This window comes from Sebastes umbrosus, chromosome 18, assembly GCF_015220745.1.
Source record: "Sebastes umbrosus isolate fSebUmb1 chromosome 18, fSebUmb1.pri, whole genome shotgun sequence".
Lineage (NCBI taxonomy): Eukaryota > Metazoa > Chordata > Actinopteri > Perciformes > Sebastidae > Sebastes > Sebastes umbrosus.
In genome coordinates, this window is record NC_051286.1 from 12,363,672 (window position 1) to 12,378,077 (window position 14,406).

At 44.2% G+C, this 14,406-nt stretch overlaps 1 protein-coding gene across 6 annotated transcripts in view; it reads left to right on the plus strand.

Moving 5' to 3' along the window:
* Positions 1–2,448, plus strand: part of adgb (androglobin) — a 43,629-nt gene extending 41,181 nt beyond the window's left edge. For all 6 annotated transcript variants that reach the window (XM_037750121.1, XM_037750120.1, XM_037750123.1 and 3 more), the window contains 2 exons: positions 1,556–1,739; positions 1,902–2,448. In XM_037750121.1, the coding sequence (XP_037606049.1) occupies positions 1,556–1,739; positions 1,902–2,084 (367 nt within the window). In that variant the 3' untranslated portion in view covers positions 2,085–2,448. The remainder of the gene's footprint in view (positions 1–1,555; positions 1,740–1,901) is intronic.
* Positions 2,449–14,406: the final 11,958 nt, after the last annotated feature.

The window sequence follows — 14,406 nt, forward strand, 5'->3', positions numbered from 1 at the left end:
TAATGTTCTAACAACATATGTTTTTTTTACCCCCCATGCATCTGCTTTATCATCATTTTTAGATGCAATGCAACAGCTCCACAGTATGACTGGCTTTGAATAAGTAATGTCAACCAGAGCATTGACTCAAGCAACAGTCTTTGTGAAGAGTTGGAGAGCTGTAGTCAACATTGGCAATAGAATAATCATGAATACCGTATCTTTAACATCAATACAGAGTTAGTGTCCGCTCCTATGAGCTCCCTGCTTGTGTATGTGTATGGTGTCAACTTTAGACTTTTGTCAGTGTCAGTGCTTTGAAGGGAAGAGTCTCCCTCCACGCTTCCCCTCAGAGTCTCCCACTGCTCTCCTTCACACCACCTCTCCTCTCCTCTCCTCCCTCCATCTCTCCCTCTGTCCGTCCCTCTCCATGATAAATGAGATGATATTTGGGTCCGTTAATTAGATAGCTATTTCAGGACCCCAATGAGCTCGTCGCTCCAATGAGATGTGGCCCTTTCCCATCACCTCGCCGACCTTTCCTGCTGTTGGTGTACGCGCGTGTGTGTGTGTGTGTGTGTGTAACCGCCCACACGTGTGTCCGGGTCCAGCTGCTAATGGCTGCTGACAGTTTGGCTTGCAATCCGAGCCGAGAGAGAAAGAGATCCCGAGGAAGAGTCTATTAGGGGAGTTTGATTAGTCTACGTGATACACCTCTCTCTCTCTCTCTCTCTGTCTCTCTCTCTCTCTCTCTCTCTCTGTCTCTCACAATGGCGCACCACAAGGCATGCCATAGTTTCACACACACACACAGACACTCATGCATGCCATCTTCATAACATTTGCACACACGTTGTTGCGGGCCATGAAAGAGGTTGAATGGGGCAATGTTCATTAAACCAAATGACCTCCATCATCACCTCCACTGGCCTCCCCTCTTCATTAAGGTCAATTTAAAGGAAATAGGCAGCCCTATTTAGCACTTATAATCTCTCTCTGAATTCCTCGCTGCGTGTGTGTGCCTCAGAGGACTACTCCCATTCCTCACACACATGTTGACTGACTAACTTCTTCACTCAGTCATTCCATATATGTCTCTCCTCTTTCCACACACACATAAATAAATGTAATTTAAGTTATACAATCAATTCGTAACAGAGAAATACCCAAGTGCGGCGGTTACAACCAGAACCAAATAGACTTCTCAGATGTCAATCTGGATATACGACTTGGGATGTGAGATAAGGCATGGGACTGTGTCCATCATTTCCTCTGCCTATCTCTGCATTTATCAGCCACATTTCCATTTTTATTCGTCCTGCCTGTGTCAACATTGTCACTTGTCCCATCTCACAAAATAGCCTGCCGAATTTTGGTAGGATTTGATAACATTTTCTATAGCTTGAGCTGATGGTATTTGATTAATATATGATCCTCAACATATGCACAATTCAGAGCAAGTCTTGAGCATTCACTGTGAATAAATGAACCGTCCAGCATTAACATTCTGGTTTGAGATAGTATTGAAAAGTGAATTAATGTACACATTGTATCAAATCCTCGTGTACGTCCGTAGACGCCGAAAGGATTTTCCAGAGCTGATGGACTCCCAGATGGAGGAGATCCAGCAGAGGGAGCGCTTAGAAAAGATCCAAACTTACCGGTTGGTCCGAGACAATGTGCTGGAGCATCGGAAACAGCAGGAGCTCAACAGGAAGGAGCTAATGAGGCACCAGCTGGAGATGTATGAGCACATGCAGGTTAGTCAAGACAGAGAGGGGGCTGTGTGATGTCTAAAAGTGAAGATAATGATCAGTTTTGACTATCAAAGTAAAAGAGAGTGGGGGAGATCTGTTTCCTTTCCCTCTGGTTAGACATCACTCTGTAACTTCTTTCTCTTTACTTCTCTGCCTTGTCTCCAGGCAGCCATGTCGCAGCACCGTAAGACATTCCTTGATGCTTGCGAGGCATTTACTAGCCGTCAGATGGAGGCCATGAAAAAGGAACAAGAAGAGAACTTGGAGGAGGCCCAGCAGGCAACCCCCACCTCTGCTGCCACCCAGCAGTCCAACAAACAAGCCAAGAGTGCTGGCAAGAAAAACTGATGGTCATTGGCAGTAAGTTCCAGTCTCAATTCGCCTCAGCAGACACCTCAACAAGTCTGTTTGTACAGTGAAGAATCTTCATTTAATTACAGCATCGTAGCCTGCACTTGGTGATATAATACCTGACCAAAAGATTGTTGCTAAGAACTGTTTTTTTACCAAATATGTTCATACTTTCCCAACATTTATTCTGTATTCCGTGTCATATATAAAAATGTTCTTATATCACACATCTGTATCCTTCATCTTTCATTTCTAACCTGTATTGTAACAGCCACTGTTCACCTACAAAAGCAATCGTTGTAGTGTTTGTTCATTACCTTCAGAAAATATCAAATGTAATACATTTTAAATGAAATACTAACTGGCTGTGTGTATTTTTTTCAATGCGCTGAGAATGTCAAGCCATCTCACTTGCAGTGTACGGCTTTAACTTTTTGATGCACAGTAAGCCTGATTATATTCTGCAAATCTTTTGTTTTCTTGAAGGTCACTGTATTGATTGCATGACTCAAGGCATGCTGGATACAGCCAGCCTCCCACAAGCTGAGTGGTACTGATTGATTGGCTAATTGATATGTTCTTGCTGATAGAAGCCCACAAGAGTCCATTCCTACAAGACCAAGACAAAGTGTTGTATATGGAAATTGCAACATAGGTAGGTGGCAGATCATTCAGCAGCATGGCAACTATCGAAGTGAATACATTTCAGAGGGTTAGGATTCTCATATGCATAACTGTTGATCAATCGGGTATTTCTTTGTCAAATGAATGTGATATAGTAAAGTAAGTGCCCTTCATCTTAGCTTAGTATTTGGAGTGCATTTAGTTGGTCTGCATCCCACAGAGTCAGCTGACCAGCTGAGGAATGGGAAGCTAAATTGGAAATGAAAGGGAAGAGGGTGCCATCTAGTGGCCGTGGACGTTAATAAATTTTCATTACCATGCCTGCACTATGCTGTTTTCATGCTTGACAATAATGAATAGTTCAATTTTGTGCTGCTGCATGAAGGAAATTATTATTATGCTGTGTGTGTGTGTGTGTGGATGTGTGTGTGTGTAAAAGATAGCGGGGTGAGAGGAATTATTTGTTCCTGCTTGTATGTGTGTGCATGTGCAGAGTCATCCTGCAGTAATCCTGCTCCTGCTCTAAAGCTTTCATACCCTGCTGCAGACAGTTTGTTTGTTAAAATTGTCCTTTGTAGGAAATGATTCCCTTTCATTATGGTATTGGATTTAAATTAGGAATATACAGCATATGAATCAGATTAGTTGGACTCATACAATGTAGACACAAGCAAACTTTAACAGTAATATGTTTGTGTGTGAATACCTGCACACTTCTACCTAGTGCTGCTCCGCTCCACACACATACTTGGAACACAATATCTGCATTGCTCGGTGTTTTTTTCTGCTCATAAAATTGTGCTGCTGAATGATTTTGTGTATATTTTGCATTGCATTTTGTGTCTGTTCAGTCTGCAAGGCCTCATCTAGCCAACCACTATTTCTACCTCTTGTAACTGCATGACAGAGCTAATCCTGAAAGCGTTGTTCCTGGCACAGAACATTCCCTCTCGACTCTGCACCGCTCCCTCTCGCCCAGTTCATTCCTCCCTTTCTAAAACATTATCTGCTATTTGCTGTTTGCCGTACCTCTAAACCCGCCCTCCTCCTCCTCTGTGCATAGTGGTTGGGTGTGAGTGTTTTTGTGTGTCGCACCATTCTGTTGTTAGAGAGAGAGATCACCCGACGCTCTAATTGGCAGTGACGTGTGTGTATTAACAGAGAGGCTGTTTGTTAATTGGCAGCTGTTGGCTGGTGGTTTGATGCAAATGTGTTGTGAGCGACAGAAGAACTCTGGTGTAACCTTGAAAACAAGGGGACAGTCAGCCATTGTGTGTGGTTGTGTGTGCGTGTGTGTGTGTGTGTGTGCATTTGACTTCCCACAAGTAATAAGAAAATATTTGATTCTTAAATGGACCCACATAGAGGGATGATGAAATTAAATGAAAGTAGATCCACATTCCTCGAGCAGTGTGGAGACTGCGGCGGCCCTTTAATTCACTTTCCATTTCAGAGGTAATAATTCACGAATGCCTTAATCAATTTCTTTGCTATTACTTTTGTGAATGACAAAAAAGGGCGACTTGCAGGAGCTGCCTGTGCATTCATGGTTTCTCTCTCCGTTTCTATGGCAACATCTCTGTGCAATATATACTTACTGTTGTTTTTCAGTAAGCTATGGTGCTGTCCTTTCCCACCTTCCTCAAATCTCATATGACTCAGTATCAGACGGTCGCGGTCTCCATCAAGTCTTCTACATTAACTTACATGTGTATCAGTTCATTGTTAAACTGATCCACTGTAGTGCAGCAGTTCAGGCTTGATTATCTAGTGGTGGAGCCTGTTAGCCTACCTTAGCATAAAGACAGCCAGCCTGACTCCAGGAGATCACCGGCCCAGCCAAGAAATAGTCCATGCACGTAAATCAACGTGAAAACACAACTTGACATAATAGCTTTTCTGCAGATTCCACGCTTCTCTGCCTTCATTGTCTAAGTAAGCAGCTGTGCAATGCATTCTGGAAGCGTGGCGGCGCGGTTTGAGAGACGGATGTCACGTTGGCCGCTCCTCATTTGCATAAAGTTGAGGTCTGGGCTACTTTATGCAAATCAGGGGCGTCCGGCGCGACTCGCCGCCTCTGAAAACTCCCTAGAAACATTTAACTAATCATTGTTGATCTAAAATAAAAGACGACTGCATGGCTTATTTCTCGCATTAAATGTTTTTAGAAACACATTTCGGTGAACTATTTTCGTAATATAAGAGAAGAAAGTTTCCAAATGAGTCGCCGTGTTGGTTCCGGTTTAAAATCTGGGAACAGCAGAGGCCACGAGGGAAAGCGTTCATCCAATCATGTGCCGAGTGCCTTGTGTCTAGTGGCTGCCCATCAAGCGTCCAGGGCTGGATCCCTGGCTATAAAAGACACCCTGTGGACATGTACCATTAGAGGTGTTGATCGGTGGATTTTCTTTAAACATGTGGACAGAGCCAGGCTAGCTGTTTCCCCCTGCTTCCAGTCTTTATGCTCAGCTAAGCGTCTCCTGGCTGTAGCCTCATACAGATATGAGAGTGGTATCGACCCCCTCATCTGACTCTCAGCAAGAAAGCAAGTAAGCATATTTCCCAAAATGTTGAACTATTCCTTTAAGTGTACATCTCTGAATTATGCACCACCCAGTCATTTCGTTCCATAAAAAAAGTGTACACTTGTTTTGCATTCAATCTATAAATCTGTAATGTCTGCACAGAATATGCAGCGTCCTTCAAGTCTTCAAGAGCCTTATGCTCAGTTAGCTGCTTTTGCCTTTCCATTCACCTTTCTCTGCCTCGCACAGGCACATGCATTCCCCCACGCTTCAATGAGCACACACACACACAGACACAAACATGCACTCCCAGCTGGCACCGGGTGGATACAGGGTCCTTTGGCTTATTGGCTCAACATGCTGCGGCATTGTCACATTGTTGTTACTCTCTCTCTCTGGGGCTGAGTGTCTCCAGAGGTCCGTCCTCAGAGTCCTATGCTGATAAAAGACAGAAGAGCAAGACTTTGAGAGAGAGAGAGAAGCCCGTGCTGCCGTCGCTAAGACTCAGCTCAGATGACAAGAGGCGAAAGGCCAAGCCTTTATTACTGTATGTTGACAGAACGATAGCACTGAAGGGGAAAAGGTGAGGGCTCACAGATTGACGTCCAGGCTTTACTGCAGTAATCCCAAACCCCTGTTGTAACTCTAATGCACACATACACACACTCAGATCCCCAGACTTGCAGACACAAAAATGCTGACCTGGTTGCAGCCTCACTCTTGTAACCCAACTATTTCGCTCCCCTGCCTCACCTTGCTTTGGCTTCACTCTCTCTTTACTCTTTTTTTTTTTTTTTTTTTTTTTTTGGCCCACCCTCTCTCTTCAGCCAACGCAGCGCAGCTCTGCAGACACCGGTGGGGGGTGTGTGTGAAAATCAAATAATGAGTCTGGAGAAGTTCGCACAAAAAAAAACTGCAATACTTCAGTTTTAGAGGTGCCGAGCGAACGAAGCACTGAACACAAGGTCATCATCACCATAGAAAAACAGTACCTGTCATCAGATTTAGGTGACAAGAGACCTACTGTACGGCGTGAGAAATCCTGTGTAAGAATGTGTTCTATTGTAACTTATACAGATAGGCTTTCTAATTGTATCTGCCTTATTTCCCTACGGCACCTCACTTATCAACGTCTACAAGATCCTCCCTGGACTACCAGTTAATACTTTGTAAAGATTAGTCTATTGCTATTTGAAGGTCAAACCGAGTCAATATTTAAGCAGGGCTGGGGAACCGCATGATGATAAAATGTCCGTGGTCCAGCTCTATGTACACTAACAGATTTGCCAGTCGGTGACAGCAGAGTTGCTATTCAAAGCACAGGCCTGGGTTGACAGCTGTCCCTCACTCAGCACATCACTACACAACTTGTACAGTGGAGGGATCAAGGGAGTGTGTGTATTTGTGGCTACATGTGTGTGTCCATACATACTGATCAAAGTTTGCTTTTGCATCCGAGCTGTATTCTGGGATATTTTAGTCCCGACTACGCCCCCTGACAGTTATACTAACCACTGCTGATAGGAGAGAACTTCTTTTGGTGGCCGCTGTTGTGTTTCCAAGTTGCACATGTCTATAGTTATTACAGAGAAGCCACCGTGGTTGTCAGGACGCAGCTGATGTAACTTCCTGTTGTGCCACAGCCTGTCCAAAGGGTTTATTTCAAAAGATCCTTGAATGGTGATTTAGCCTGCCCCCAGATGTTCTTCTGTGTTCGTTTGTACCTGCATATAAGGAACGGTTTTGTTTAGCGCAGCACTAATCATGCATCATTTGATGTCACCGCTTCAAAGCCCTGCCTCGGCTGATACGTGGATGAAGGGTAAGCTAATAGATAGATGGCTGGATGGGAGGATACACACAATTTCCTTTAAATAGCATCACAGCGGCTGGTTGAATCACAACCCTAATTGCCTCGTGTTGGAGATGATTGCATTAATTCAGCGGTGCAGACTCAGTTTACACAGCAGAGCTAGGAGGTGTCAGGTTGCCAATAAAACAGGAGTCTAAGTTGCGTCCCACTTTATTGGATTGTGCAATAGCCTTTGCCAATCACGGAGGATAATTGCGCGGCTTAATTCGCCATCAGAGGCCACAGGACGAGAGGAGTCCTCGGTAAGACGGCTCACCATCACGCCGCCGTGGTCCTGAGGGGAAAGGAATTTAACTTCCCTCAGAAATCCGCTTTTCAGTGCTCATTTCTCAGCACCATTTTTGGCTTCAGATTTATTTGAACACCTCTAACGTGTGGACAGAAAGGACTCTTACCAGTTCTGCGACACAGGCATGGTCATGGTGAAGTGCTGATTTGATAAAGTGGGAATTGATCAGAGTTGAGGCCAACAGGGGGAGTCATCGATAACCTGTCCTGTGCTGTGCTCAGCCCTGATTATTGCTATCTTAGATAACAGGACAGGAGTCTTCTCTCTTTCTCAGACACACACAACCTATTTTTCCTTGTATTTATAACCATACGTATGTGTATTTAGGGAAGAGGGTAGTGATACTTTGAGGTCCCTGTTCAACCCAATACCAGTAAAATCATGGCAGCCTTTCTTTGACTGTTTTGGATTTCCCATCTGCTCCTTCAAACGACTGGGACTGAGGGTAGTAGTGGTGGTTTCGATTCATTGACTCAGTGACATTGACATTGTGCTATTCACCCCCCCCCACGTCTCCGTCTTCGATCTCCGGATGACTGGTTTAAGTAAACTTAATTTTGGCTGCACGCCGACTGCAGCTTCTTCTAAGAATCCGTCCTCCCAGAGGTCCTGTGTCACTGCGATGGTCACATTGGCAATGCCCTTTCCTTTAATAGTGGCATCCATCTGCTCTGCTGTGTGTGTGTGCGTTGATGGTTAGCTTATCGCCTTGGCTGATTATTGGAATTGATACCAGCTGTGCTGCCCCGAGCAGAGAGAAGCTGACGTTGTGTCCCGTCCATCCCCTGAGCTGCACACACACGCCACAGAATGAATGCAATTCCTGGCTCGTTAGGGACGTATGACCTTATGACCTTGAAAGCGTCATCTAACAACTGTTTTCGTGGTGGAGACGGATCTTTACAGTCTTCTCTTCTCTCCCACGTTTGTCAAAAATTGAGGTTTGACGCCAGGATCATAAACTCATGCTTGTATTAGACTCCCCGCTTTTTGATTAGGAGCTCTATGGACGTGATGAAGGCTTTATGGTTTTGTCAATTTCTTCACCCCCATCTCCTCATCTCTTTTATCCTCCCATCAATATTTATAAGCCCCACTGTAACCATAAGGACTGGTGGGGTGGAGAGGGAGGGGCTCTGTGGAGGGGAAATTTACAGACAGTACCTCTAAGCTTTGTTACCGTCCGCATGCAGCGCATCTACGTGTGTGTTTGCAGGGGGAATGTTTGACATTGAAAACATCCTCCCAGTTAACCAGGCAGAGACAATCAAGTGTTCCCTCAAGGGCATTGAATCATTAACTTACAATCCCTCTGGGACGTGTGTGTGTGTGTGTGTGCCTGTCGCATGTGTATCGTATTTTTGTTAGCTTGGTATGTTTCCTCTTTGCTCCCTCCGTTTTGCGAGTAAATTCTTGTGACCAACATCTTGCGTGAGCATCTTCTGCTTGTTCCTTTTAATCACAAGCCCCCAGCGTATGTGTGTGTGAGTTATACGTGCGATGATACTGTATGTCCTCTCTTGTTAGCCGGCGCTATATTTGCTGCGTAAGGACACAGCGGTTGAACGCCGCAGGAGGGTTTGGGGTCATAAGCCCTAAACTCAGGTGTGCCACGATTCGCTTGGTTAACTACAGCTGTCGGTGAGGGCGCGAGGTCCTTGTCCCTCCAGTCCTTCTGCATGACAGGCAGACGCCCCGACTCTCTGCGACCTGCTGTTGTCCCCGCGCGTCCCCCTGGGTTTTTCACTTTTCTCCAGACAGCACAGGGACTCGCTGCTATAGGGGGTCAAACAGGGCTCACTCTGAAGCCGAGCTCTGGGGCTGCACAGTGCGGCGCTTCTTCGGATGGATCCGTCTTGAGTGTGAGAGAGTGCGACAAGGTCTATCTCTGTTAGGTCATCTGTAAGATTTTAAGTGGCTAAAATCCTCAAGAGGTGAATTGTCTGTGTGTAAGGACACTTATTCTTTGTGCATAAGTGCATTGTTGTGTGAGCATTGCCTTGTTTATGTAATTCCACATTCATTTTGTCTAGTTTTTGTAATTTTAGAACAGTTGAAGATACAAAATTACATAAAAAAATGGGAATACCATGCAATTCAAATACATTCTTATATAATCAGAGAATCCTATACTGTAAAATCAGAGCCATGAGATGCATGTAGATGTATGTATATGAAGTATGTAGATGCATATTCATGCAAACATCTGTGTAATGTATGCAAATGTGCATGCGTAGGTAGGCGTCAATTCACTCTGCAATCTGCTGTTCAACAATACACTTTACCCTCTGCTGCGCCACTGTCCTCAAAACAAAGAAGACATTTTTGTATGAATATAGATTAAGTGTATTCTGTTTCTGTGTTAACTGATTAACTGCCTAAACCCGGCTTATGCCGCTGCTGATGTACAGCCTACTTTGTCATTTGCTTGATACTGTCCTAGTTATCATGTTGTAGATGCTCCTGACTCCACCCTCCACCCTCACCTCTGACCTGAAATTAGCACTGGATCAGCGCTCCACTCACGTGCATGACAGCTAATAGATCTGTATACTGTATGTGCTCAATATGCATATTTCCCAGGGTTGTTGTGTTGAATGATAATACACAGTTAATGGAGGCAGGATGTTCTGCACTGGTGTAATTGGTTCAAATACAGTTACCGTTTAAGAATAAAGTTAACTGTGCTGTAAGTAATAGTTCAACTTGCTCGTTAAAGGACCAGTGTGTAACATTTAGGGGGATCTACTGGCAGAAATGGAAATATAATATTAATAAATATGTTTTTTCTTCAGTGTATAATCACCTGAAAATTAAGAATTGTTGTGTTTTCGTTAGCTTAGAATAAGCCGTTTATATCTACATATTGAGCGGGTCCTCTCCACGGAGACCGCAATGTTGCACTGCCACGTTTCTACAGTAGCACAGAACGGCTTGGGCCGGAGTCGATAACGTTACTCGCCCCCATCGCCGCTGCTCTCTCTCTCTTGCTTCAGCACTCACTTCCCTCATAAACACACTCTAAGCACTGGCTCTACTCCAAATGACCTATGCTACTCTTACAACAACTGGCTCGGGCCATTCGCGTCGGCCACCGTGGCTCTCCTACACGCTTGGTACAAGGGAGAGGCTTCAGTTGGTTGCAATCTGCAACCTCAACGCTAGATACTGCCACATCCTACATACTGTTCCTTTAAGGCTACTTTGTATGCCTAAAAGACCTTCAGTAACTAGCTACAGAAAGACCAGGCTGGACACACTTAATTGTCAACAAATCTCTGGTAAAGGATGCACAAAAACATGCCCCTGATGAATGCTTAGGGAGAGACAATGACTGCGCTTACACTGTCAGTACTGGCAGGCTGCCATTTCAGAACTTCACAGGTAGAAACAGATTATATACTGTAAAGTATGGGCTACTTCTACAGTATGTGTCTTTGCAACGATTGTACTTAAAGGAACAGTGTGTAGCATTTACGGGGATCTATTGGCAGAAATGGAATATAATACTAATGAGTATGTTTTCTTTAGTGTATAACCACTTGAAAATAAGAATTGTTGTGTTTTCGTTAGGTGAGAATGAGCCGTTTATATCTACATAGTGAGCGGGTTCTCTTCACGGAGACGGTGGCCATGTTTCTGCAGGACAAACCAAACACTGGCTCTAGAGAGGGCCATTCATGTTTTTTGCATCGGCCACCATTCTCCTACACGCTTGCCACACGGGAGAAGTTTCAGTTGGTTGCAATTTGCAACCTCACCGCTAGATGCCGCCAGATCATACACACTGCACCTTTAAGCTTTATTCCATTGTTGTACTTTTTTCAACTCTTACTCACATTTTCACGACCGTTTATGTAATGAAACCATCATCATACTGTATGGTTTAAAGACCAATAGTGGTCAAATGAACAAATATCACCTTGACCTTACATGGGATTTACGTCTCTGACCATCCCCCTCTCTCTTCTCTCTCTTTTCTCTTTCTGCCCTATACTCTCTTTACACTTTGGTCCATACAGCGCTGCCTCAGTGGAAAGCCTTATCAAAGAGCACAAACACAGCAGTCAGACTCAAAATACAACACACACACGTACACACAATGCAGCCAGATGAATGGCCCGGCCGCAACACAATGGTGCTAAATTAAATCACTGATGTCAGAGTCGCCAAAAGCCCTCCCCTCCAACATCACTCACTCACTCACTCACACACATGCAAGGATTGACTAATAAGGACCTCTTTGTTTGCCTGCGTAATGTATTCTGGATCAGGCGATATCAGTTGGGGTTGGAAGGTGTGTGTGGTCAATTTCAGTTCATTATGCAAATCAGCATTGCAACAATTGTTCTCAAGCCACCCTGGTACGATTACTGAATTAATAATTTGCTCCCTGGTCCTCTTCATATCTTTTTGTGCCCTTTTATTCAACAGCATCTTCATTTCCTTGATGCATCCTTTACTTCAGTTGCGTCACAACAAAAGGGCTGCTTACGTGGAAACGCGTACGGACGAGCTCATATAATCAGCATTGATTGTTTGCAATGTGCAGTTATGGTGGACATAGAAATGCCCTTTTTTGGACTTTCTCCAGGTTGGGACAGAGTTGGCATCAGGTGTTGTTAGCAAGCGCGCAAACACAGCTATTACTTCCGCCGCTGCACCCCTGTCCCTGCTGCCGGCGGCAACCTGTCGAAGACGAGGCGTGTTAGCAAACAGCCAAAACAGGTGGCGACGTCAGTGTCACTCAAGCATGAGCAGCCTCAGCTGAGCTTGTCAAGGCTGGTACTCTCATCTGTGACCTTAAAAAACAAACATACACAGCTGCACTGAGCTTCTGAACTCAACTCACTTGAGCTCAATTGAGATTCATGAACACGCACATAGATAGACAACCATCACACCCATGGCAAACAGTCAGCAAGTCGGCATATCTTTGGATTGTGGGAGGAAATTGGAGCCCCTAGGAGAAACCCACGCAGGTACAAGGAGAGCATGCAAACTCCACACAGTTCTGTATCTGTACCGAGAACTTTTCTTGCTATGAGGCAACAGTGCTAACCAACTGCACCACCATGCAATCCTTCTGATGGCAAATGATATGAAAATGCTAGTAGAGAAGAGACACATGGATATCTCAAGTCAGCACATCTGCATTAATAAATCCCTTTTTAATGCTGTTTTAATGGGACAGTTTTAATTTAAAGGGTATCTTTGGTATTTTTTAACCTGAACCCTGTTTACCCATGTTTTTGTGTCTAACTGACTAATAGGGACTATAATTCTTGAAACTGGTCCAGTTTTGAGGGAGAGCGCTATAGAGGACAGCCGCTCACAGCCTGCAATGCAATCCTATTGGGGCAAGCTGGCACCGACATTTATGTCCACAAAAAGTGCTTGTTTTTGCCATGACAGGCTCTGATTGTTATTATAAGTGTCTGAAATAAGGCTCGTTCCAGATGAACCAGGCCTGCGCAGAATCAATCACCCGCAATCGACGCACAGTTCATGGCGGGTAGATTTGTGTCTGACTTGCTCTGACGTCATGCACACGTATGCAACAATAACCGCACAAGATTGAAGTGGCTGCAGGGAGCCCCAGGTGATGCATTTGCTCTCCACCAACTGCAAGACCCAGAGAATGATGGGAAACGACTGATCAAAGAGCTGATTGGCTCTTAGTTTAGACAGCAAACACCATGTTTTGTAGAAAATCTTAGTTTTCTGTGTAATTGTAATATTCAACACAAGATTGTTGGCTATGTCTCATGTTGTGCAATGGTTTAATCTGTAAACAATCTTGTGTGGTAGATGATAAATAATAATAAAGGCTATTTATTATTTTAAGTGCTTTACAAGGCAGACATAATTTTTTTTTTATAGAATACAATGCCAGATACATGCACATTTCCACATATATAAAATTACAAACTATCTGAACATGGTCTGCAAACTACAAGTAGCCTACAGATTGGATCTAACAGGATGTCACTATTTCTTTGACTTCCTGTAAATTCTTTGAAGGCTGCTGGAAACTGTCTGTCTTGCCCGCAGCTTTTTGTCTTGCCCCCTGCTGCTACCACCTGATCTCGTCTACTTTCCCGGCGAAGAGCAGTTCGAGTCTGGCTCAAGGACACGTCTAATTCTGAAATCTCGCGAGGTGACGTGTTGCCGGAAGACAGCGGTGGAATAGCTAATGTTAGTGGAACAATGGTGGAAACGCGATTGCCAGCCGGGCAGAGTTTGTTGTGTTAGAGTACAAAAAATGTAGTTTTGTGTTATCTTAAAAGATTTTCAGTGTCATGGCTGAATATTTAGATGATTTCAACAATGTAGATGAGGTCTTTGAATTCAATGGCCGCCCATATTTTTTGAGCCAGAGTATTATATATATATATATACATATACATATATACTGTATACGGATATTCAGATTTCACAACAAGACTTCTCCTTGAGCGTGACTTGGACACAATAACAAACGGACCGGATCAAGCTAAAGGTAAGGAAAACATTTTATTTCTCTGTACGGTCCTTTCATAATGTAGTCAGACACTTATAATAATATTCTGAGACTGTCAGAGGCAAAAACAAGCCCTTTTAGAGAATGTAACATTACATTGGCGCCACACTGAGGTATGCAAAACATGGCCAAGGTGTTCTTGTTAAAAGAACAAACCAAGTCAGTAAGATTATTTCTGCAGAACCACCTGTTCTGAATGTTGGATAAACAAACATCTACAGTCTTGAGCTCATTGTTGGGTGGTGCCCAAGCAAGGGTTTTGAAATAAAGACATTATGGCCTTTGATATTTGGTGTGTTGAGGTCCTGTCGTGGGGGTGGGAGTGGTTGGGACATGCAGTGTCACCCGGTTGGCAGACACAGGGGGCCTTTTCCCGAACCCATCCTCTCCACTATGAAGTGTTACTCCAGCATGAAGTCACACTTGCAGCTGTGGAGGGTTCTCCATATTGAGAGGGAGGGTTATAAATAACAGGTACACTGTGG